This window comes from Chiloscyllium plagiosum, chromosome 9, assembly GCF_004010195.1.
Source record: "Chiloscyllium plagiosum isolate BGI_BamShark_2017 chromosome 9, ASM401019v2, whole genome shotgun sequence".
Classification (NCBI taxonomy): domain Eukaryota; kingdom Metazoa; phylum Chordata; class Chondrichthyes; order Orectolobiformes; family Hemiscylliidae; genus Chiloscyllium; species Chiloscyllium plagiosum.
Genome location: NC_057718.1, coordinates 83,880,314 through 83,907,424, shown reverse-complemented (window position 1 = coordinate 83,907,424; position 27,111 = coordinate 83,880,314). Strand labels below are relative to the sequence as shown.

Sequence of the window (27,111 nt, the reverse complement as noted above, 5' to 3'; positions counted from 1 at the left end):
TTGAATTTGTGTTATAGGGAGTTTGTTAAAATCAAAATAAATTAAACAATGAACTAAGCAGTACTTGCTGAAACATAAGTATGCAATGCTGCAGATTTTGCTGCAGTAAAACAAAAGTTAATTAATAAAAGAAATGAACATAAAATAGAATAAGCCCAATAATCATGCCTGGTTTCAGTCTGGGATCGGACTTAAATCAGTAATAATGTTGGCTTCAATCATAATGCACACTACTGCAACCATTCTACACTTGTGACATGGTTGCTTACCATGTGTCATGCGGGTGAATAATGGACTTGTAAAATCAGTTTCTGATAATTAGTTGCTTCTTGTTTGCCCTGCAGAATTTCAGTGCACATCTATCAAGCCAATGAAGGAATCTTCTTTCTTCGGGCAAGCAGGGCATTCCATCCTTTACTACTATTTGAGTAAAGAACCTACCTCTGACATCTGTCCTATATCTATCACCCCTCAATTTAGAGCTACGTTCCCTCATGCAAGCCATCGCCATCCGAGGAAAAAGGCTCTCACTATCCACCTGATCGTCTGATCATCTTGTCTGCATTTGTTAAGTCACCTCTTAACCTTCTCCCTAACAAAAACAGCCTCAAGTCCCTCAGCCTTTTCTCCATACCAGGAAACATCCGAGTAAACCTCCTCTGCACTCTTTCCAATGCTTCCACGTCCTCCCTATAATGCAGCAACAAGAACTGTACACAGTAGTCCAAGTGCAGCCACGCCAGATTTGTGTACAGCTGCAATATGACCTCATGGCTTGAAACACAATCCCTCTACCAATAAAAGCGAACCACACCATATGGCTTCTTTACAACCCTATAAATCTGGGTGGCAACTTTCAGGGATCTATGCACATGGACACAGATTTCGCTCTGCTCATCCACATCTTACCATTCGCCAAGTACTCTATATTCCTGTTACTCCTTCCAAAGTCAATCACCTCACACTTTTCCACATTCAACTAGATTTGCCATCTCTCAGCCCAGCTTTGCAGCTAATCTACGTCCCTCTGTAACCTGCAACATCCTTCCGCACTGTCCACAATTCCACCGACTTTAGTGTTGTCCGCAATTTTACGAACCCATCCTTCTAACCCCCTCATCCAAGTCATTAAAAAAGTGAAACAGGAGTGGCCCCAAAACAAATCCTTGCGGTACACCATTAGATACTGAACTCCAGAATGAACATTCCCCATCAACCACCACCTCTGTTTTCTTTCAGCTCGCCCATTTCTGATCCAAACCACTAAATCACTCTCAGTCCCATGCTTCCGTATTTTCTGCATTCGCCTCCTGTGGGGAATCTTATCAAATGCTGCACTGAAATCCATATACACCACATCAACTGCTTTACCCTCATCCATCTGTTTGGTCATCCTCTTAAAGAACTCAATAAGGCTTGTGAGGCACAAACTACTCTTCACAAAACCGTGTTGACCAGCCCTAATTAAATTATTCCTCTTTCTTATACTCCTTTCCAAAACTTTGCCCACAAAAGAACTGAGGCTCACTAGTCTACAATTACCAGGATTGTCTCTACTCCCCTTCTTGAACAAGGGGACAACATTTGCTATCATCCAGTCTTCTGGCACTATTCCTGTTGACAATGACAACATAAAAATCAAAGCCAAGGGCTCTGCAATGTCCTCCCTAGCTTGCCAGAGAATTCTAGGATAAATCCCAACGGGCCCAGGAGACACATATTTTCATACTTTCTAGAATTGCTGACACCTCCTCCTTATGAACCCCAAACCAGTCTAGTCTAATAGGCTGTACCTCAGTATTCTCCTTGACAAAATTGTCTTTTATTGCGTGAATACTGAAAAAAATATTCATTCTGCACCTCTCCTACCTCGGAGTTCCACGTACAACTTCCCACTACTGTCCTTGACTGGCCGCTAATCTTATCAAAGTTATTCTTTTACTCCTGACATACCTATAGAAAACTTTGGGGTTTTCCTTGATCCTACCTGCCAAAGATATCTCCTGTCTGTTCCTGGCTCTTTAGGTCCTTCCTGGCTAACTTGTAACTCTCAAGCACCCACTTCACGTCACATCTTTACATAAGCCTCCTTCTAGGAGAAAGTGAGGACTGCAGATGCTGGAGATTAGAGCTGAAAATGTGTTGCTGGAAAAGCGCAGCAGGTCAGACAGCATCCAAGGAGCTTTTGGAAGAGAGCTTCTTCAAGGAAGGCATCCTTGCAAGAGGATTCGCAGTAGGCTAAAATCTTCGAGGAGAAAGTGAGGACTGCAGATGCTGGAGATCAGAGCTGAAAATGTGTTGCTGGAAATTTTGGAAGAAAGCTTCTTCAAGGAAGGCATCCTAGCAAGAGGATTTGCAGTAGGTTAAAATCTTCTAGGAGAAAGTGATTTTGGAAGAGAGCTTCTTCAAGGAAGGCATCCTTGCAAGATTTTGGAAGAGAGCTTCTGAAGAAGGGCTCATGCCCAAAACGTCGATTCTCCTGCTCCATGGATGCTGCCTGACCTGCTGCGCTTTTCTGGCAACACATTTTCAGCATAAGCCTCCTTCTACCTCTTGACAAGAAATTCAACTTCCTTGGTAAACACTGGTTCTCTCACTCAACCACTTCCTCCCTGCCGGACAGGTACATACAATAGCTGCCCCTTGAACCAGCTCCAAATTTCAACTGTGTCCACCCCATGAAGTGTCCTTCCCCATCCGATGCACCCTCGGTCTTGCCTGATCACATCATAATTGCCTTTCCCCCAGCTACAATCTTGTCCTGATGTATTTCCCCATGCCTTTCCATTGCTAAAGAAAACATAACTGAATTGTGGTCACTGTCATGAAAGTGATCACCTGCCTTCCCATTTCCCGCCTCAGTTAAAGCAAAACACTCAGAGACACAGTGTCGTTTTATCTCTTTCACCATTATTCTGGGCCCTGGAGGGAAAGAGAACGATCGCCCATTTTCACAGTGACATGAGTTCATGGTCTTCTCTGGAACTGCAGTTTCTTAATGCACTATATAGTCATTTTACAAAGAGGAGCATCCAGATAAGACAACATACATATTGATTGGGTGACCGTTACAATCAACATGTCAATAGTAAAGATTAAGTCATCTGCTGTTGCACAATGAATATCTGATTCCACATAATGAATATTTTTCACCTTGTTAAACTGCCTTTACATACCAAATGCTACCTCATCTTGTTAAATAGCTCTACATAATGAATGTTTTTCCACCTTGTTAACCCATTACCTTTGCATCCATCACCTCAATGTTAACTGTAAGTTCTTATCTGAACTGAGTCATACTCAGCTGAACCTCTTGCTTCACAAACCTCTCTTAATTTCAGTCAAGCTGAGCTGAATTTCCTGCCTCACAAAACACAAAAATTCTCATTCCCTCCTTTTATCAACACATGATAATCATCAAGATGGTACTACCAGCTTTCATAAGACTCTGACAGCCAGTATTAAAGCAAGTTATTGACACACAGCATACCATGATGATAACAACAAAAACTGCTAGTCCATTACAGCAATTAGAGTTTGAAGAATCCTCGCATGTGGAAAAAAGATTCACCAGTGAAGTTCTTAAATCCACAGTCCTTAGTGACCACTCCATCCCCTCCAAGTCGAGTGGAAACAAGCCAGTTCTCTAAAGCCTCCTTCAGTAAAGTCCAACCTGAAAACAAAATTCAGTCTGTTCTTGCATCACTCCTCAGAGAAATCTGATTTCTTGGATGAGGGCAGTTAAATACTTAACACTGACAAGACTTCTGTTCTTCCAGAGATGCTTCAGATGGAGGATACCAGCACATCTGAGCGTGCAGTGGAGCAGCTGCAGGCTAGGTGAATGCAGCATTCTTTGCCGCATCTGCTCCCACTCTGCCGTTAAATGTAACAAAGCCAACTGGAGGTTGTGATGTTAGCTTAATCAGTGAATCTTCATATCCCTTAAATGATCAAAAGGCAAGGTAAAGCTTACATGGTTTAATGTCCGTAGGAAGGCCACTGACAAAAAAGTACTGATCTCCTCTTCATTGTTGCTAGGTTCTTCACTTTTGACTAGGGAGCTGATTGAATCTGTTGGATCAGGTTGAGGAGGGGTAGGAGGTGGTCCTAAGGTGTGCTTTACCTGTGAATGGAGAAACTCTAGAGACAATGTTAGGTGCTGAAAGTATCTTTGCATTTCCTCTCTCATACCTTCCTTACCAAGGTGGATATCAATATGAAGACTGTCACACATTTAACTACACTAAATTGTGTCTGCCTATTTCAACCTTCTCTGAATTCTTGAAGTCTGTTATTCTGTTCACTATTTATGACATTATCAAGTTTTATACAATCCATAAACTTCTAAATTGTACTGCCTAAACAATTCAGTCAATTACAAACAAAAATCTAACCCTCGGTTGCCTCCGTTCAGGTTATTCAAAAATTATTTCCCTTTTACAAATTGATACTTGGCTAATATGAAAGGTGTCAGGAAAAGTATTTCGAAAGTCTGGAACAGCAAGAAAACAACAAAATGTTTCCTGTGCTTTAGCAATTGAAGAGGCAGTTTCAGTTCAGATTTAAATCTCAAATTTTCATGGGAAACAAATGCTGAATATTTTAAAATATGGTCTCCAAATGAAACTTCCCAAATAAAACATTGAAATTACAGTGGCAACTTTGGTAGAGATCAACATTCTTTGAATTTGCAATATGAAGGGGGCCAATGAAGACTTAACGATAATTAACAGAATTTATGCAGCTCAGCCTCATGTTCTCTCGAAAATCTTAACTAAACATCAAACAAAAAATGCACTCTTCCTTTTGTGAACACTCCGCATTAAAAACACAGCAGCAAAAATATTATAATACAATACTCTCATCTGTCTACAGCACGATCACTTGCCCCAATTTTCTTTTTAAACACAGGCAGTGCAGAATTGCAAACACATCAGGGGCTCAAGGCACTCAATTTATTTTGAGTTTACAAGTTTGATCATTTTAAAAAGGACATAATGTTGTACAGTTTCAATGTAAAAACAAAATCTGCCCCATTACATAGCCCACAAAACACACTGAGACCCTGATTCAAACAAGGCAAAACAGTTACTTAAAAAAGGATTTTCTGAACCAGTAATTTGACAAATCAAAATTTTTAAACAACAATCTCAACATGGCACAATCTACATGTAGTTCTTTTTTTCCAACCCAAGTATTAGTCCAACCTTAATTTCAGCACTTCTCATTTTTTTTTGCATCTCTTCAGTGAAATTACACTAATAAAAAGAGAAAGCCGTTGCTGCAGATCACATGGCGCCGGAATCCAAGCCACTCTCTTCCCTAGAACAAAGATTCGCAGAGCCTCAAATTTCACCACTAGGGGTTTTAACTCCTTTCTCACTTTACTCCTCACAGGGACTCAAATCCCACTGAAACACAGAGAACTCAAACCCCAATTAAACACAGAGAGCTCAAAGCTCAGCACAGTGCGAACCTGAAATCAATCTACCCAGTAGACTCGAACCCCAGTATCGCGGAGAGGACTTGAACCTCAATCAAACCCACCCCAGGGGACTTGAACCCCAGTGCCGCGAAGAGGACTCTAATCTCAATCACACACCCCCACCCCCAATGCAGCGCAGAGGACTCTAATCTCTGCCTGCTAGCGCTCTTGCAAAATTCTATCTCTCGACTGAGCTAATTATCGCAGAACAGAGAGTGACTGAGTGAGGGGATTGTCTCCAGCACATAGGAATATCGAGAGGGACCAAGGACTTAAATCTTACCTTGTAGGTCCGTCCATCTCGAAACACCGATGTTCTGGGTGGCCGCTGATACCATCCAATCGTAACTATTCGTTTGGATCCTGCCGACTAGGCAAATATTATCTCACTCCCACCCCACCAGTCGAAGCAAAACGCTCAGAAACACAGTATAGTTTTACCTTCTTCATCTTTATTCTGGGCCCTGGAGGGAGAGAGAACAATTGCCCATGTGCACAGGGGCCTGAGTTCTCTGGAACAGCAGTTTCTCAATGAACAATACAGTCATTTCACAGGGAGGAGCATCCAGATAAGGCAACATACATATTAATTGGTAACTATTGTAATTAACGAGTATCAATAGCAGAGACCAAACCCTTTTCCATTATACATTGACAGTTAACTGGATTCATACAATGGATACTTTTCACCTTGTTAACTGACGTTACATATTGAATGCTACGTCATCTTGTTAAATGGCTCTACATAATGACTGCTTTTGCACCTTGTTAACCCATTACCCTTGCCTCCAGCGTTCCAATGCTAATTAAGTTCTTATCTGGTCTGAGTCATGCTCAGCTGAACCTCTTGTTGCACAAAACTCAGAACTTAACTCTTTCCCTGCCTGCCTATACCCTATACACATTCTCAATTCCAACAACTTGCCCACCACCGGTCTATCGTTCTCTGGCTTATCCTTACCACTTTTCTTAAATAGTGGTGCCACGTTAGCCTTCCGACAGTCTTCCAGCACCTCACTTGTGACTATCGATGTAACAAGTATCTCAGCAAGGGGCCTAGTAATCACTTACCTAGCTTCCCACATAGTTCTAGGGTACACCTGATCAAGTCCTGGGGATTTATCCAGGTTTATGCATTTCAAGACATCCAGCACTTCCTCCTCTGTAATATGGACATTTTTCAAGATGTTACCATCTATTTCCCTACATTTTATATCTTCCCTGCCCTCCTCCACAGTAAACACTGATGCAAAATACTTGTTTACTATCTCCCCCATCTCCTCGGCTCCACACATAGGTCGCCTTATTGGTCTTGGAGGGGCCCTATTCTCTCCCTAGTTATCCTTTTGTCCTTAAATGTATTTATAAAATCCCCTTGGATTCTCCTTAATTCTATTTGCCAAAGCTATTTCTTGTCCCCTTTTTGCCCTCCTGATTTTCCTCTTAAGTATATTCCTAATGCCTTTATACTCTAAGGATTCACTCGACCTATCCTGTCTACAACTTACATATGCTTCCTTCTTTTTCTTAACCAAACTTTCAATTTCTTTAGGCATCTAGCATTTTCTATACATACCAGCCTTTCCTTTCACCTGAACTCGTTATGTCACTTCTGAAGGCTTCCCATTTTCCAGCTGTCCCTTTACCTGCGAACATCTGACCCCAATCAGCTTTTGAAAGTTCTTGCCTAATACCGTCAATAAAACATATAATCAAGAAAGAACCCATTCTACTCACTATTGTAGATTATAGCAATATACTTAAAGCTATTCACTTATCTGTTTCTGTGCCGTGACCGCTCCCAAACAGGTTCCTCTCAAATCAGTTGTGAATTTCACTGCTTGTTAAGTTTTCCTAGATGCACTCCAATGTCCAGCGATACAGGAATTCAAACAGTAAAGGCAGGTTCAGTGCTGTCAGTTAGCAGTGTGGGTTTCTTTCTCTCTCCAGCATATAAAACAGTCATTGCTGCTCCTGGAATTAGAGGCAAATCACCTCCACTACCTAAAATACCTCAAAAAAAAAAGCAGCCTTTTACAGCCAGAAATTTATCCCATCCTCCATCTTGGATTACCCAGAATCCTTGTGTTTTTCATGCAGGCATTTATCCAGCTCCTCTTTGAAAGCTCTTTCCCACCTTGCTTCCACAATCCTTTCAGGCAGTGCACTTCAGATCACAATGCCTCACTACATGGTAAACAATTTCCCCATTTGGCCAATGTCTAATCTGTAAATCAACTTTAAACTGAGTCATTTACCAACACTTTGTCAACAGAAACAATTTCTCAGTTGTTACACCAAAAATTAAACATTTTGAACACCCCAACGAAATCTCCAATTAGCCTGCTCCACTACTGGGAGAATAACCATATTCTTGTAAAGGTCCTCTACATCCTCTGGAAAGCAATGACATACATCCTAAAGTGGTGCAGAGAAGTGGTCACAATTGACAAGCTGGGGCCAAACCGTTCATCATAGCTTTTTTACCTTTATATTTTATCCTCCCATTTACTAAAGCCCAGTGGTTTGAGTTTGATTAATTCATAATACTTGTGCCGAGATACAGTGAAAAGTATTGCTTTGTGTGATAATCAGGTAGATCGTACCATACAAAGTGCATCAGGGTAACAGAACAGAGTACAATGTTACAGCCACAGAAAAGGTAGATATGGACCAAACCAGACCCCTCAAAATATTTTAAGAAAGGAGCCTCAACCCTGACTTTTGCTCATTTTAGAAGATAGATGTCAAGTGCATCTTCCAGATGTGATGTGACTTTATGCAAAACAATTTATTTAAACACAATACTTAAAATACAAAACAAAACAAAGAGGAATTTTGAGTAACCAAACCATTGAAAAGTTTAACTGAATAACAGATGCAGTACCTATTACTAATTAACTGTTGCAATATGTTATACCCCATTCACACATTTCTTGGCAACATGGTAAATTCAGACATAAATTCTTAAGTGCAGTTCTCCAATCCAGGAGAAAACAACATTAAGAGAGATTTCAGAATAAGTAGCAACTAGGAATCATTCACAGAAGCTCCATCTTTTCTGGAATCCCAAACAGCTTTTGATTGCTAAAGCAAAAGCAAACTAGAAAGTCTGAGCTGCGAGAACTGGCCACTCCTATTCAAGTTGTTCCAATTCTTCCAACTTCTTAAAACAAAAGGTAAAGGCCTCCGAAGTTGTTTATTTAGGCTGTCTGTCATAGCTGAGTTGACACTTCTGCCTTTATAACCTCTCTTCACAAAAAAACCCAAGACAAAAGAACCTTTTTTAAAGTGAAAGCATCGTCACAAGGTACAGAGACAGAGGTCAAATTTAACATGAGAGGTGGTTCAAAAGTCTGGTAACAGTGGGGAAAAATTTGATCTTCAAAACTGTTTGCATGTACATTCAAACTTGTATATTTTCTGCCTGATGGAAGAGGAGGGAATAGAGTATAACTGGAAAGGGAGCGGGCTTTGATGATATGGACATGGATGGAAGGCTGATCTGCATGATGGGAATGAGATGTGTTCATGGCCCTCTGTAGAACAGTTGCCATACCAAGCTGTGATGCAACCAGACAGAATGCTTTCAAAAGTGTATCAATAAAAATTGTAGGAGTCATTGTGGACATGCTGAATTTCCTTAGCCTATTGAGGAAGTTGAGGTGACGTTATTCTTTCTTGACCATTGTATTGACATTGGTTGACCAGGACAGGATGGTAATGCATTTTCAACAGCCTTTACTGGCAGCAGTTCCTGTCCTGAGTCACAAGTTATGTGTTTGGTATGGAATGCGTATTCACATGCTATATGGGGGGGGTCCATGTATTTGGTGTAGGGTATACATGTGAACATACAAAAGTCAGGAGCACAAAAAAAACCACTGAGCCCATTGAGCCTGCTCTGCCAATCCACAGGATAATGGTCCATCTGATAACTATGTTCCTGCTTACCCCTAATCACCTTTTAACCCAATGCTTAAGAACATGACTCTCTCTGCCTTCGAAATATTCTAAGATTCTGTTTCTACTGCCTTTTGAAAAAGACAGTTTCTCAGTCTCAACTTTCTCACAAAATATTTTTCCTCACTTGTCACAAATGAGCAACATTTTCTTTTCAAAACTCAACTCTACTTCCAATTCTCCCAAAAGAAAAATCATCCTTTCTATATCTGTGAAGGCTCCTCAGGATCTTCTATTAGTCAATCAAATTGCCTCTTCGAACTTCTATCTCCAGCGGATACAAGCTGAGCTGGTCCAAATAATACTCCAAGTTAACTTATCCATGGCAAGAATTGGTTGAGTAAACTTTCTCTGAACTGCTTCCAATGCATTTACATCCTTCCTTAAAGGGAGAGATTACTATGACACACTGAACTCTATCATGTTGTCTCACCAATGCCCCAGAAAGTAAAGCATAACTTCCTGAATTTTAAATTCAATTCAACTCACTATAAACAAGATGATTCTATCAGCTTTCCTAAGCACTTCCTGTATCTCCATATTAGTCTTTTGTGACTCAATGGACAAACAGCATCTACATCCACTGCATCTGAAAGTTCTACCATCTCTTATCATTTCACTTGTACACTCATTCGTTCTACCAAAAATTGACAATTTTATGTTTTTCCAACATTATCTTCCATTTGCAGATCTTGTCTATTTCACCTAACCTCTCTAAATCTTTGTGGCCACTTTATGTCCAGTTTACAAACTGTTTTCCTTGCTGTCATTGTGACATCAGCAAATTTAGCAAGCATACCTTCGGTACCTTCATCCAAGATATTAATATACAATTTATAAGTTAAGCATTGCTTGCTGTGGCACGCAACTCATATCTTGCCAGACAGAAAATGATCCATTTATGTCTAATGTGTTTCCTGTTAGTTCATCAATCTACAATCCGAAGGTTACCACCGATACCATGAACCCTGATTTTCTGCAATACTATTTGTAGCATTATATCTAATGCCTTCTAGAAATCCAAGTCCTATACATCCACCAGATTTTCTTCATCCACACCATGTTACTTGCTCAGGAACGCATAGAAATCTTAGAAATTTACAGTACAGGTGGTAGTCATTTGGTCCATCACATCTGTACCAGTTCCTGAAAGAGTTATCCAGCTAGTCCCATTGTGGCAATGTTGTGGCTTGAAGAGGTTATTTTGTTCTGGTTTTTTTTTGAAGACCGGTTGTAAGGCAGAGGCACCAAGCAGTCTACCAAAACCATAAAGGTAAACAGCTTGTTAGGCCTTGGGTTTTTTTTTCAAAAACGTTAAAACAATGGAGGCAGCCTGGATGGGTGTGGTCAGTTCTCTCAAACCAGGATTTCTAGTGTTATTTTTAAATTTTTGATTTAGCTTTAAACAGTTGCTGTTGTGTGCTTGAAGTAGTAGAAACTATCTTTTCTCTCTCTCCATTACAGCTAGAAGCTAGGTTACCCGTTAGGACAAATCTATTTTTCTGAAGTTGCCATTGTTGCCAAGGAGGTGTTTATGGGATGTTACTATCTTGGAACAGTTAATTAGTAATGGTTGCTCCATCTATTATTCCGTTAAATTATCCACAGTTAAGTTTTAGTTAAAATACAAACAAAAGAAATAAAGTGTTTAAATAAGTTGTGTTTTTGCTTAACGTTGAGGAATTTGATGAGTCACATTGCATCTGGAACACAGCATTCTCATTTGCCTTTAAAGTAAGCAAGAGTTAGAATCTAGGTACTTAAAATAATTTGAGGGGTCTTGTCTGGTCCAATATACCATTCTCCAAACCCATCGTTGCAGCCCTCTAAATTCGTCACTTAAATATATATCCAGCTATGTTTTGAAACCTCCCTTAGAATCTGTCTCCCCAACTTTCCCAGTGAGCACATTACAAATCCTAACAACTCTGAGGAAACACATTTCTCCTCACCTTACTCCTACCTTCCTTGATAACTATCTTGAAATTGCAACCCTCAGTTGCTGAGATACCAACCAAAATTGTTCACAACTCTGAACACCTCAATAAACTTACCTCTAATCTTCTCTGTTCCAAGGAGAGTAGGCCCAATTTCTCCCCTCTTTCCTTGTATATAAAATCCTTCATTGCTGGTATTATTCTACTAAATCTCCTTTGCACTTTTTTCAGGACTTTGATGTTCGTCCTTGAATAAGGTGCCAAGAACTGAACAAAATACTACAAATAAGGTCTGCCCAATGATTTGTTGAGATGTAGCTTCACTTCATTATGAGGCCACTAAATCAATTTTAACTCACTGCATGAAACAAAGGTCCAACAGAGCCTGCTCTCCAGTTGGCCGCAGAATCTGCTGTTCTGAGAAACAACATCAAAACCTTTTCCTGAACTCAACCACATTGCCTTAGTTCATCTGATTATTCCTGGCATTATGTCCATCAAACTCACTCAAGATTGCTGATCCTTTCTGACAAACTCCCAAGTCCTATTGCATCTCAATAGAACCTGCACACCACTTCTTGAAGTGACTTCTTGCCTTTATAATTTCTCACCTCTTCTAAAACCAACTCTACATTATCGTTTTATGACCTTGGGTTACTCTCTCTACTGTGACATCAGGATTAATTAACAAGAGCTAACCCTTCATCTTTTCGTAATTTCATGTGCATCCTAAATGTCATATGCTGTTCAGTATTCAGACACAACTTTTGTTATCCTGAAGCCAGGTCTCCGATCAGGTCACAGCACAAATTGAAATTCATATATTCTCTCTCAATTCATTTCTTTTGTTCTGAAGTGCTACATTTATTCAAATACACAGCTTTTAGTTTAGCGTTATCACATTAACCGCCAGCCTAATCTGTTTATTTTCTCAAAAACATATTTTCTATCCCTTCATGTCACAGTTTATCACTTTATAACTTTCACTCTTGCTATTATTAGGTTAAAAACCCTTGTTACCTGCTTTATTACACAATTTACTCAATCTGCAACCTCAACGTAGTTGAGACGTGAAACGTATCAATAATGCAGATCCTACTCAGCCAGTATTAGTGCCAGCAACTATGCAACCAGAACCTATTTCTCCAACACCAGTCTTTAAAACCATGCATTCATTTCATTAACCTTTATTTGCCCTGTGCCAATTTGCTTTATGTTTGAGGTAAAAATCCAGAAATCTATATGGTGCACATGCACTGGTGGGGTCCAGGTATGTGTGGAGGGGGTTGCATGTAAGAGTAGCATTTGTTGTGCACGAGAAGCATGTGAAAGTGAAAGTTCACGCATAGTGGGTAGGGGACTGACTGCGTGGAGGATATCTTCTCGTATCCATGTCTGAAATGGAGCGAATGGCAATATGTGCGCATCAAGGGATGTGAAAGGAAGAAAGGGATACATGTCATGAGGAATGCAATTTATGCAGCGGGGAGCATTGTGTACCATGTTAGGTTGGGGAGTGTTAGGGACAACATATGGCTGTGTGGAAGAACATTAGTGGGAAGAAGCGTGGGGCTGCAAAATTAAGATAAATGTTGAAGACTGAAGTCATAGTTTGTATTTATTCCCATATGTGTCAGCACAAGAACAACAGCATATATTGCCTAGCCTAAACTCAAAATTATTGAGACCGACCCACATTTATGTCCATTTGGTCTGTGTTCACAGTGTTATGAGGCAGGGTTCCAGGGTTTTGACCCATCAACGTGAAGCAATATTTCCAAGTCAGGCTGGCATGTAGATTGCAAGGGAACGTGCAGCAAGTGATAGTCCTTCTAGGTTGCAACAATCATGGGTTTGGAAGATTCTGTCAAAGGAGCTTGGTATGTTATTGCAGTGTATCTTGAAGACAGTACACACTACTGCCACTGAGGTCCAGTTAGGAGGAAGGTGGTGGCTAAGGTGATTTGCCCTGGATGGTTTCCGAGCTTTTTGAATCTTCTTCAAACTGCACTCAACCAGGTTTGATGGAATATTCCATAAAACCTTTGACTCGTGTTTTATATATAGTGGACAGACATTGGGAAGACTTAAGGTAGGTTTCTTGCAACAGAATCCCGAACTTTTGACCTATTCTTGTAGCCAGTGTTTAAAGGGTGATCCAATTAATTTTCTAGTCAATGACAACACCTTACCTCCCTTCCCCTCCCCAGGACATTGACATTGGAAAATTCAGCAATGGCAATACCATTCCGATTCAAGCCACAACGGTTAGATTCACACTAGTCGTTGATGGTCAATGCTTGCCATTTGTTTAGTGTCAATGTTACATGGCGCTTATCAGCCCAAGCTTAGATCTTATCCAAGTCTTGTTGCATGACCACTGCATGACACTGATTGCTTCGGAAAGGTAATGAATATTGTGAGTAATAAGCAAATAAATTGCCTCCTGACCCTAAACTGGAGGGAAAGTCATTGCTGAAGCAGATGATGATGATTGGGTCAACCCTGAGGAACTCCTGCAGTGATGTCCCACACTGAGCTCATTCTCCGCCAACAACTCGTCTTCCTTCATGCTTGGTGTAACAAGAGAGCTTTCCCCAGTTCACATCAGCCACATTTTCATTCAAAGAATCACAGAATCCCTACAGTGTGGAAACAGGCCCATTGGGTGCACAGCAACCCTCCGAAGAGTATCCCACCCAGATCCATTCCCCAAGCACGCTACATTTACCCCTCAGTAATGCACCTAACCTACACATCCCTGATCACTATGGGCAATGTAGCATGACCAATTCACCTAAACTTCACATCTTTGGATTGTGGGAGGAAACTGGAGCACCCAGTGGAAACCCACGCAATTCAGATTCCTTGATGCCATACTCTGTCAAATGTAAACTTTATTTCAAAGGCAGTCACTTCCATCTTGGAGTTCAGCTCATGTCTACACTTGGACCAAAGTTGGTAATAATGTCAGGTGAAGTGGTCCTGATGAAATCCAAACTGAGCATCAGCAAGTTTGTTATTCTTTTGCGAGTGCTGCTGACAACACTGTTGATGATCCCATCAATCACTTTAGTAAAGATAAAGAGTAGATTAGTTGGACACTAAAAGACCAGGTTATATTTGCTCTGTTTAATAACTGACACAACATTCCTGGGCAATTTTGCATTTGTAGGGGTTGCTAATGTTGTAGAGGTACTGGAACATCTTGGTTAGCGACACAGCTAGTTCTGTACTATATTTAGCGTTACCTCTTGCACTCGCAGTGTAATGTGGCTCACTTATGAATCTAAGAAACAATATGTCTTTGTAGACACAAAGAACATGCAGATGTATCGTGTCATTCTTTGGGCAATGCCTTAACCACACGGTGAACTGGTCTGGATTAAAATTCAGAGTCTGGCAGTTAACGGTCAATCTTTTAGGTGGCCTATGCTCCATGACAACAAATATGACAATAAGAGGTCACTTGGCAACCAATTCAGCAGTGGCACAATTGTAATATTCCCTTTACTTTAGTATTCCTTACAAATTGTCCTGAAGAGTGCACAATGAAAAGCTCAGGGAACACATTTTGTTTCAGCAGTGCTCAAGGCCTATTCTACCAAATGACTATTTATTCTTGTTGCTTTGTATTAGATGATACCTAGTTTTTCAGTATTGTTCAAGTTGCAGATAAATCAGCAATATTCTATCATAGCAGTGTACATGATGGCAAGGCTCTGGGAGTCCAGAGGTGAATCATTCACTGCAACCTGCTCTTGTTATCTCTGTACTTATGCAGGTTTTAGTTGATCTAGTCAATGATCAGGAATCATTGATGTAATACTGAGGAAGTCCATGGGAGATGGTGACACTTTCTTATCAGTGAGACAGTAATTTCCTAGCACTTGTGGGGTGGCAATAATAGCTGCCATTTTTCAGCCCTAGCCTGAAAGATTATCCAGGTTTTGCTGCATACATGGAGACAGTGAGATCTGCAGATGCTGGAGATCAGAGTTGAGAGTGTGTTGCTGGAAAAGCGCAGATCAGGCAGCATCAGGAATCCCGATGAAGGGCTGAGATGTTAAAGGGTTAATTTGTTCTGCTGACAAGAAAGAAATCAGATGTCCCGGGAAGGTGTGTTTTTCTGTCTTGCAGGCAGGATGTGACAATCTAATCACTCTGTTTCAAGGAATAACCTAAACATACATTGCTTAGATTATCTCTCAAAACAATTTATATTGGTTTTGGATGGCATGTGACTATGGGGGAGTGGCAGGGGGTTGCGTCTTGCATGCATGACTGACTGTGATGTAAAACCCTGTATAAAGGGAGGACAGTTCCCTTGTTCAGGGAGTCTCACTTGACATGCTCTGCAAACATTGCGAAGGGTGTTAAATGGTCCTCCAAAAACTTGGACTTGCTTACATAAATTTTGGCTGTTCACAGAAGTTGGCATATTGTAGTTGCATCAAGCGTGTAAGAATCAAGAAGGGAACCTAACAGCAGCTACTGTCAAGGAAAGAAAATCTTTAAAGGCTCCTTCAAGGCAGACATGCCTAAACGCATGCAAAGAGCTCTTCTTGAAACAAAGCCACCTGAAACCTGATCAAAGGATACTAAAAAAGGTGCAGTACCTGAAACACAGTCATTTTATTAGAAAAGTAGCACTGCCTCTAAAGAACAATTGCCAACCCCACTATTCACCACACTTCAGGTAGATGTTCTGCTTGTCACTCAAATTTTTTTGTGTGGAGGGTGTAGGACAAACGAGATGAAGACTAAGTTATTCTAAGAATTTGCTCCTGCAATGCAATTTTGCCAGTGCAGGCCTGCAAAAGTAAAATTCAAGCACTAGGAGAGAAAAGAAATTACGTAGATGCATTAATTGTCCAAGGCAGAAGATAAATAATTTTGCAATTGTTTATAAACCTGAAAAATATTTTTATGCTAACAATCCTTCAATAATTTTAATACTCAACCTTCTTTAAAAGACAATTAAACCACTTCGGGGAAAAAAATTAAAGAGACTGCTTGGAAGATGTTGTTAAACTCTCAGGGCAATAAAAGATTTGGTCAGTTTCATATGACATGCCCAAATTCAAACACAAGCAGAATTGTTGAACAACAGCTAAAGGAGAATGCATTTAAACTACAATAAAATTCTCCTTAAATGTGTGATTTACACTCATTATGTCAATCTGGACAGAATCAAAGTCCCCAAACCAATCAGAATTTCCAAAACATAACCATCATGGATTCCAAACTGTGCTATTACCACCATTCTTTGGATGAATTAATTCTTGGACCTGATGAAAGGTTTACTGTGCTCTAGATATTCTCTTGAAAACTTGTTTCAGCAGTACAAGCATCTTAACCACAGGAAGACATCTGCACTGCCACAATGAGAAAATAAACCCTGGTCAGTTCATGGGCTGTGTTATGAAGGTGTGGAGGTGTACAGTACCTTTAGGAGAGTTGAAAAGCTAACAAGGACTGACTAAAAGCACAGAGTCCTAAGCAAAGTGAAATTGCAACACCAGATTGAAACAAATAGGTGTTGTGTTGCTGTGGAACAAAGCAAATCCAATCTGTTTAAATTATGCACGAGATATCAAAATCCAATTGAATTTGTATTTTAATGTTTGGGATGACATCAGACCAGTTAAATGATCCAATGTTTTGGGGGTATAAAACCAGATACTCAACAGTTAGGGGGAGAACTGCTAAGGACACCAACAAATGGAAGCTGAAGAGCCGACCTAGAGAAAAATCTACAGAGGAGAAGCTACAAAGAATCATCAACAAAGCTAACTGGTTTTGAAATGTGATTTTTTTTTTGTAAATCTTCATCAGGGTTTTTAAATCGGACCAGTATGGTAGAATGGGAGGTAAAAGTTAGGTTTGAGAGAAAGGAGTTGTAATTGGTTTTAATATTTTCTGCTGGACTTAAACAATAAAATTGTTCATTTTGACGTTAAATAGTTCTTTGGGATAGTTCTTTATCTCTCAAAATTTAACAGGTTACGCTATGAGGTGAGCTCCTCTGTGTGTCAAGTTCAATTTAACACAGGGGTTTACAGTGTGTCGTAACAGCTGGCTTTATTTTCCCTCCAAGGTTATCTAGCAAGACCAATGCTCAAAATATACGGGAGCAGCACACATTCATGGGCAAGACAAAATGGGTGGAAACCCATATGTTCAATAGAACAAAAATAGTAAGAAGCTCCAATCAATAGCTGGGTCTTGTATGTATTTGCTGCTGGTAGAAAGCTGTCATTGTTTGTTTTATTTTGGCCATAGAACGTGGGTGTCAATGGCTGGGATAACATTTATCGATCTCTACTTACCCAGATCACAATTAAAGAGACAATTACATTACTGTGGTATCTGGAGTCACTCACAGGCCAGACCAAGTAAGATTGATTGATTTCCATTCCTAAAGGACTTGAGTGAACCAGATGGGTTTACAACAGTTGGCAATGGTTACTTTGATACCAGCAGACCAGCTTACCTCAGGAAATATCATCTTCAGATGTTCTTTCAATATTTTCAGAAGAAATAGTACATTTTACCCTAAATATGAAGGAGAGCGGTTTAATTTCAGAAATGGGAAACATCAGTTAATTTTAGCAAGCTTTCCTCCAACTCAGCTTGTTCTTAGCAGGCTTCCTTCTAGCTCAAAACAAAAGAACCATCTATCCAAGCAGTCTCTTTTCAAAAGCAACCCCAAAAGTGTCTACAACGAAGGAAGCAATTATGATCAATTGTATGATTTCTAAGCAGCCGGATTTAAAACAAAATACACCAACATGCACAGTGAACGCTCAATGACCCAATTTAAAACAAAAATGATCCATTTATGTCCACAAAACTTGAAATAATTCCTTTGCCACAATCCTTCAAAAGCTAAGTCCTCCAGACAAGTGTAAATATAACACCTAATCTAATCCAAGACAAAAAGATTTCCCTTCACAATTTCCTGCTGTAAAATCAGTTTAACTGCTAAGTGTTTTTTTAAACAATATGCAAAAGTAGACCACTTAGACCATCAAGTCTGCTCCTCCAATCAATTAGATCATGGTTGAACTGCTAATCCTCAACTCCACCTTCCTGCTTTTTCCCCATTTTCTGACGTGCGCATTCTCTAGTATGAGCTACACTTGGCTAATTTTATACTGCATTTTCTTTGAAATACCAAAATTCCATTTGCATTCCACAGTACCTGAACTTGTACTTTGTGACTCATGTGCAAAGACTCCCAAATCACTGTGCTGTAGTGCTTGGCAGTCTTTCTTCACTTAAATAAAATTCAGCTTCACAAAAATCTTCTTGCCAAAGTCTAACCAGCTGCTACTTTTATTATTTTGAATGCATCTGATCAGGTTCAGAGGAATTAGCAGTCTTTAGCCTGATTAGTTTCTCTAGTGGTCATTGTTTTTAGTTCCGCTCTTCCTTTTGGCATTTGACTATTTTTTTTTCTGTTCAACAGAAAACAGAAGGCAGTGCCTCCAACTCCTTCATCGTTCAGGGATTCAAAAGAAAATCTTTCATCAAACCCAGGCATCCTAATTCCATGAATATACTCCCAGTGAATCCCCAAGTTGGCTCACATAAACAAAATTATCACCATTATAATTGGGGTAGATGTTTTGTTAAGCCATTTGAGAAAAAGCAACAAATTCTTTATTCTTCTTGTGAACACAGAAACTGCAAAAAGTTAATATAAAATTATATCTGAAGGATCACAGGTTTTATCATTTAAACCCATACAAATGCATTTCCTTTTAAAATTTAACATTTCTAACATAGCACATTTCCAAACCTTAAACCAAGAAAAAAACACGAATACTCACAAGCAACAGTGCTGTTGAAACTTCAACAACTATTGAGACAGTACCTCATTATCATTGCCTCCTCAGCTCAAGTTAGCTGGAGAAATTAAGTCTGCACATGAAGAAACCTACTTTAGAGAATACTTCAGGTAAGTACAGGCGCTGTTATTAAGCTGTCAGGGATAATCCATATACCACCACCAAGCCAGGAATAAAAGCAACCCAAAGGTTTTTGGCCTCAATCCAGATCAGCCAGACTTGATGCAAAAAATTTAAAAATTCAATTGCACCTCAGTCTAAGAAAAATAACTGTAAATGCTGCTAGTCATTATCATCTGAAGAATTAATTCATGCCCTTCATGGAAGGAAGCCTGCCACATGTACCAAATTTTGTTCTCAAACCTGCCTCCACATTACATGATTGACTTAACCCACCTCAGTCAAGTGGAGAGGACCAAAAACAAATTATGCCAACAATAATTTTCACTGCATTTCAAAAGCCCTCCAGAAGTTTCCCTATTTGATCTTGAAACAGTGCCTTGACATACAGACCACCAAAACTTCAGGTCTCAGGAACAAAAGTAAAGCATGCTTTTTTTCAGCCTCACATCAAGCATTAATGGGCGGCACGGTGGCACAGTGGTTAGCACTGCTGCCTCACAACACCAAAGACCCGGGTTCAATTCCCGACTCAGGCGACTGACTGTGTGGAGTTTGCACGTTCTCCCCATGTCTGCGTGGGTTTCCTCCGGGTGCTCCGGTTTCCTCCCACAGTCACAAAGATGTGCGGGTTAGGTGAATTGGCCATGCTAAAATTGCCCGTAGTGTTACGTTAAAAGGGGTAAATGTATGGGCGCTTCGGCGGGTCGGTGTGGACTTGTTGGGCCGAAGGGCCTGTTTCCACACTAAGTAATCTAAAGCACATTGCTGCTTCATGTACAGTCTGATCGCAACAATGAACACAATTTCAACTAGTGTTATTGTCCTAACTTAGATTAACCTGTTATTGGGTTGTCATACTGGTCCGAAGGAAGTGAAAGCCAGTAATAAATCAGTATTTGTTCTCCCGCCCTAAAATGTCCATATTCCTAACAGAAGCATAGCTTGAGGTTGGGATGCAGCTAAAAATTTACTTCTGAGCATATGTACAAGCAGTACTCTAAGAGGTGCAAAATTCCAGAGAGAGAGGAGGAGTCAGCTTGTGTCCAGGAACTGTTGGGAACATCGAGAAGCAGCCAATCTGTGGTCATCAGCAGACATTTTAACTAAGTTTTTAGCTGACATGTTATACTTTTCTCATTTATTTTCCTTTTGAAATAGGTGGTGGTGGATCACCCCCAAAGGCCTCTGTTGAGTCCAATTGTTAAATGGTCTGTAATAAATTCTTTTGGATACCAAGACAGGATGTTAAATCATGCATTCAAAACGTGGGGGATAATTTTTACAACACAGACACAAACATACAAGGAAGAAAGATTACAGAAAATTAAAAATTGGGAGTAGTCAGGTTTCAAGAGAGGCTGACGTTAGAGACAGGTTATGATAGAGTCTGGAGCACTTCTTGTTTTCTGATAATAAAAAGCAAACTGAGAAAAGTACAAACACGAAATGCTGGAGACATTTACTAAGTCTGGCAGCATTGATGCAGGGCAAAACAGTGTTAACATTTTTAGTCTAACACATCCTCACAAGTTGTCACTGGACTGAAAGTATTAACAGTATTTGTCTCTATCAATGCCACCAGACCTGTTCCATCATGCACAGTATTTTGCTGCTATTAGAAAACAGTGAAGAGCTCAGAGTCGTATAATTCAAGCTGTTCAAAAAACAGAACCTTCAAACATGCGACAGAGTTCCTCGATATTTCACAGTCACGAGGTGATTTCCATTTCTCAGATCAAAAGCAATTACATGCTGTAGGAGACAACCATGGGCTCTTAGGACCAAATATGCAATGTTTATTGCTCCCCTTGTGTGGGTTTCATTGTCATGTTCATGCAATAGTTGGTGTAAAATTGCAGAGAGAGATGATGATTAGGTTTTGTCCAGTCATTGCTAGAAGCAGCCAATCTGCAGTCATCAGCAGACATGTTAAATACAGCAAAAGTTTATTTTAAAAATATGTAGAAGTATAGTTTTAAAAATTATCTTTGTGACTTGTGGGTGCAGCAGGTATAAATGTAGAGAAACAGTTAACATCTAATCCCCTTTACAATAACATGGTTACAAAATGATCAAGGCTAGGAAATAAATATACCAAGTTACGCATGTCAAAAAGAAATAGAATGGAAGAAAAGAAATAGTCCCCAAAGTACAGAAAAAAGTGAAAATGATTTCATTTTAGAGATTAGAAAAAAGAATCAGCATTGGTGGAAATTAGGAATGAGAGAGGTGGGAAGCACTGGAGAAGTCGTTTATCAGCTGTACATCAATAGCTGTACTAATGGACACAGTGTTTATTAACAAATCATTTTGATTTATAACAAAGTAAATGTAAAAATCACAACATCAGGTTATTTAGAAGTACAAGCTTTTGGAGCGCTGCTCCTTTGTCAGGTGGTTAGTGCCTGACTATCTCACTACCTGACGAAGGAGCAGCACTCCAAAACCATATACTTACAAATAAACCTGTTGGACGATACCCTGCTGTTATGTGATTTTCAACTTTGTCCACACCAATCCAACACCAGCATTTTCAAATCAAAAAAAAAATTGGGAAATGTAACCTTCTTGTAAATGAGACAAATCCAGGCTAGAAGATGAGTTTGTGGAATACTCTGAGATTGCTTCTTGAAATAACAGATCACAAAATTTACTTGGGATAACACTATTTTAGATTAGCATTGTGAACAGAGATCAGTTTAATAAGTAATCCCATACTGAGAGAGAGATTGGCGAAGAAAGAATTACCATAACGCAGCTGAATTCCATTTCACATTTTAAAAATACAGCAATCTCCAGGTTGCGAACAAGTTTCACCCTCGAGTACATTTCCAAGTCAGAACACAAAACAGGAGAATATGAAATAACTGTTCACAAATGAGGAACTGTTTGCCTGTTACATCTTTAAAATTAATATTAATAGTATGTGATCTCATTTGTGGATCAGACATTCCTAAGTCAAAGGCCATCTGTGATTCCAATCCCAAACAAGAATATTTAACTTTGACATGTTTGAGGAGAGCTGGCAAAGGTTGATTGGCTAAACAGACCAAAAGGCACTGCAGAAAACCAACAGTGTGACATGTTGGGGCAGCATGCTAGCTCACTATGCTGCCATCCTTATTAAGGTGCAAGAAACTAAGGAGTCTTATTAGTCTATGGTGGTTGAGGAAACACACTTCATGTTAGCAATTTTTGAGAGGATTTGTGGCTCAGGTTGATGATATGGATGTACATTAGCTCACTGAACTGTAAGGTTTGTTTTCAGATGTTTCGTCACCAGGACTAGGTAACAACATCAGTGAGAGCCTCCAGCGAAGCACTGGTGGTATGTCCTGCCTCTCTATTTATACGTCTTGGTTTCTTAAGGTAGGTGATGTCATTTCCCATTCTTTTTTTCAAGAGAAGATAGACGGGGTCTAAATCGATGTGGTTAGACCTCCAGGAGCGTCAGCCTCCAGAAATTCTTGAGTGTGTCTTTGTTTTGCTTATCCGAGGATGCTTGTTTTGTCCCAATCAAAGTGGTGATCCTATGTAGTTAGACGATCCCAGGGCAGAAGAGGAGGCAGTCTTCCTCCAGGTGTCAGGTAGCTTGGATTTGGCAGAGGTGGAGGCCCAGGACTTGCATGTCCTTGGCAGCATGGGGGGATGATGTTGAAGTGTTTGGCCACAGGGCGGTGCGATGCGGTTGATTGGTGTGTCCCCAGTGTAGAGGAGACCACATGGAAAGCAATGGATACAGTAGTTGAGGTGTTCAGATGTGCAGGAAAATCTCTGCTGGATTTGAAAGGATCCTTTGAGCCTTGAATGAAGGCGAGGGGGGAGGTGTGGGCATAGGCTTTATATCACTTGCAGGAGTGGAGGGTGGGTTAATGGGGGGCATGGACCTAACAAGGGAGGTGCAAAGGGATTGGCTTCTGCAGAATGCTGAAATGGGCGGGGAGGGAATATATATCTCTGGTGGTGGCGTTTGACTTTAGGTAGCAGACATAGCGGAAGATGATGCATTATATTTGCCTTTATTAGCCAAGGCAGCGAATACTAGAGCAAGATAGTGTTAGTTTGGCCACAGCTGCAGTAGTGCATGCTGTTCTGGTCACCACACTATCGGGAAGATGCACTAGAGAGAAGAGAAGGAGATGCACCAGAATGTCACCTGGGCTGAAGCCATTCAGCTGTTTTCCCGAAAGCAGAAAAGACTGAAGGGGATACGATTGAGATGTACAAAGTAACATGGAGTATGCTTAGGTAGATAGGGAGAAACCTTTCCCCTTGGGAGAGGGATGAAGAACCATGGGACACAGTTTTAAGTTAAGGAGCAGACAATTTAGAGGAAATATGCTTTCACTCACAAGGTGCTGTGTATCTAGAACGTTCTGCTTGAAAGGGCGACAGAGGCAAGAACCATTCAAGAGATATTTAATAAAACTTAAACTGCCACAGCATACAATGGGATTAGATTAGATAGATGCTTGATGACCATCACAGACAAATGGAACAGAGTCTTTTACACCCTATAAAAACTCTGACTTTGTACAAAGTTAGGTGGAAAAGTAAGTTTTAAGGAGGACACGGAGGTTGCAAACTGTAACTTCCAAACGTTGAGAGAGACGTCAATACTCTCAGACAAAGAACACCAAGTTAGCATACTTCGACAAAAAGTAAAACAAAAGGTAAATAAACATGATATGTACTGCAAGAGGACTGATGTGAATAAATAAAGGAGTCTTGTTACAGGTATATATGACTTTGGTGAAACAATAGTTGATGAATTGTGCTCTCATTTTTAAAAAAAAAGGACAAACCTGTAGTTAAGACTTACATTCGAGGCTTATTACTTTTATCACTGATCCCTGTGATGATAGACTCCCTAGAGGTTATAAAAATGAACTGTGATCCCATTAAAACCAAATTATGAAAAAGGGTTTGGGGCTTTTGTGATGCAGTGATAGCACCACTACCTCAGAGCCAAGAGGTCCAGTTCAAGTTCAACCTGTTCCAAAAATGTGTAACGCCATCTCTGAAGGGATTGATTAGCAAAATCTCAAAAAGGCTCAACATGGTAGGCATTCTTATGATAACAGGGTGCTTTTTTTTTTAAAAAGAGTCAAAGTCTTTTCACTCAAAGGGTTCTGAATCTTGGTAATTTTCTACCCCTTTATGGATTATCCCTTGCAGAGCATGAGGCCTGCCTGCATTCCCTCCAGCCACTTAATACTTCATTATTTTTTACTCTGATGCTAACTCCGTGTTCTCCAAATGTTTCACGCAAACTAATCCTTTCTAATATTAACTCACAGTCGCTATATCCCTATCAAATCAGTTTCAACCCTCACCAGCAGCACTAGCAAACTGTTCCCTTAAGTACTCATTTCTCTTCAGACCTTTGTTATGGGCATAATGACCAAATTTCTGCTGGCTGTTCAACCTTACCACATCTCTCCCCTCCCAATCTTTCTCCCGCCCTCCCTTAGTGAGCCACCCAAGACATGGTACTGTAGACTTAGGTTACACAGACTCAGAAATATATTGTCGTTCCTTCACTATCACTGGGTCAAAATCCTCAACTTCCCTCCCTAAAAATGTGGATCTACCCACAGCACAGACTACAGCAGTACGACCGTTCAAGGCAACTAGGAATTGGCAATAAATATTGGCCAGCCAGTGATCCCCACCTCCATGAATGATTTCATGAAATCCCCAAAAGAATTATTCCTCTCACCTCTAGTAACCACACCCCGGGGGGTCCCATACCATCAGCCTGGCAGTCACCCTCTCCCTAGCTACCTGCCTGCACACCTTGAACCTGCAGAATGACACATCCAGAAAAGTGCAATCCATATAAACATGCAGACTCGCAGATCAATTGTTGTGACACCATCTGCCAGTTTAGGTTCAGAAACCTGGAGATGAAGGTTGTCCAGTTGAATGAGTACCCTATCAATGTAGTTGCCGAGGAGCGTAAGTTACCACATGGTGCAGGATGTGCTTTCCACAGGGCTGATGATTACGCCATTTTTTAAAAACTAGTTGACCAAATAAGCTTACCTTTAAGACTTATGAAAGACATGCATTAAAAAGAAATCCATCCAACTATCCTCTTGCATTGACATCAGGGCAAAGTAATTTTGGTGCGTATGGTCAGCAGAACACATTGCAACTCTTCAAGCAAACCAGTGCTTCAACTAACTTTACCCAAGCACAAATCACTCAAGAGCATTTCTGCTTCAATTTACTGACCAACTTCTTAAATTGTGCCAGAACCGGACCAATCTTGCTTCCTAAAACATTTTGTTTTAGGTGTGACTCAGAGGCTTTACTGTCTAACTGTACATGAATTTTAGCATTCATTGCATTAGCTAATAAACACCCATTACATGATCTTCTTGTTGCTTCAAATCTCTTCGCAAGCACAGAGACAGTCCTTTTGCGCACATTCCTTCTATTGCCTTGCGTCATGCAGGATACAGCAAGTGGCACCTTCCATGCTTCAACACCACCAGTAGGTTTATAACTGCATTAAAAAAATTTTGCAGCCCTACTATGAAGTCAAAGATGTTCTGATTCAACTGATGGTAATACTGGACGAAGTGGTTTAGAAAGCAGCTTGATAAACTGCAAGTTGTACATGTGTGATTTTGTTAACATGATGGCCAGTGAGTGAAAGTATTCACAACCTCTAACACAGCAACATAAAACTTGATTACCAAGAAAAATAACAAGAATATAAATCCATTAATACAACAGACAACTTGTAAAAATCTCAATATGAAGATCCAAAATATTCCATCCGAGTTTTGAAAAGATTTGTAGCTCAGGTTGAGGTTCTGGATGTAGGTTTGCTCGCTGAGCTGGAAGGTTCATTTTCAGACATTTTGTCACCATACTCGGTAACATCAGTGAGCCTCCAGACGAAGCACTGCTGATGTTGCCTGCTTTCCATGTTTGGGTTTCTTTGAATTGGTGATATCATTTCCTGTTCTTTTTCTCAGGGGCTGGTAAATGGGTCCCAAGTCAATGTGGCTGTTGACAAAGTTCCAGTTGGAATGCCACGCTTCTAGAAATTCTCATGCATGTCTGTGTTTGGCTTGTCCTAGGATGGATGTGCTGTCCCAGTCAAAGTGGTGTCCTTCCTTATCTGTATGTATGGATACTAATGAGAGGGTCATGTCATTTTGTGGCTAGTTCATGTTCATGTACCCTGTGGCCAGTTTTCTGCCTGTTTGTCCAATGTAGTGTTTGTTACAGTCCTTGCACGGTATTTTCTAAATGACCTTAGCTTTGCTTGTTGTCTGAATAGGGTCTTTTAAGTTCATTAGCTACTATTTTAGTGTGTTGGTGGGTTTGTGGGCTACCATGATGCCAAGGGGTCTGAGTAGTCTGGCAGTCATTTCCGAGATGTCTTTGATGTAGGGGAGAGTGGCTAGAGTTTCAGGACGTGTTTTGTCTGCTTGTTTGGGTTCGTTGTTGAGAAATCGGCAGAGTGTGTTCATTGTGTACCCACTCTTTTTGAATACACTGTATAGGTGATTTTCCTCTGCTCTACATAGTTCCTCTGTGCTGTAGTGCGTGGTGACTCATTGAAATAATGTTCTGATGCAGCTTCGTTTGTGGATATTGGGCCGATTGCTTCTGTAGTTCAATATTTGGTCCATATGCATTGTTTTCCAGTACACGCTGGATTGAAGTTCCCCATTGGCTGTTTGCTCTACTGTGACATCTAGGAATGGCAGTTTGTTGTTGT

The 27,111-nt window shown here is 40.3% G+C and overlaps 1 protein-coding gene across 5 annotated transcripts in view; it reads right to left on the bottom strand.

Annotated features, from left to right (window-relative positions):
• LOC122553001 (son of sevenless homolog 1) overlaps positions 1 to 27,111 on the bottom strand; it is a 299,123-nt gene that overhangs the window by 147,360 nt on the left and 124,652 nt on the right. Inside the window, exons 1-2 of one of the 5 annotated variants that reach the window (XM_043696380.1) lie at positions 5,772 to 5,841; positions 3,977 to 4,143 (exon numbers count right to left, since the gene is read on the bottom strand). The exons of 3 other annotated variants lie outside the window; for them this stretch is intronic. In XM_043696380.1, the coding sequence (XP_043552315.1) occupies positions 3,977 to 4,143; positions 5,772 to 5,826 (222 nt within the window). In that variant the 5' untranslated portion in view covers positions 5,827 to 5,841. Of the gene's footprint in view, positions 1 to 3,976; positions 4,235 to 5,771; positions 5,842 to 27,111 lie in introns of those variants that run through there. One more of the 5 variants, XM_043696381.1, reaches the window with a different exon arrangement.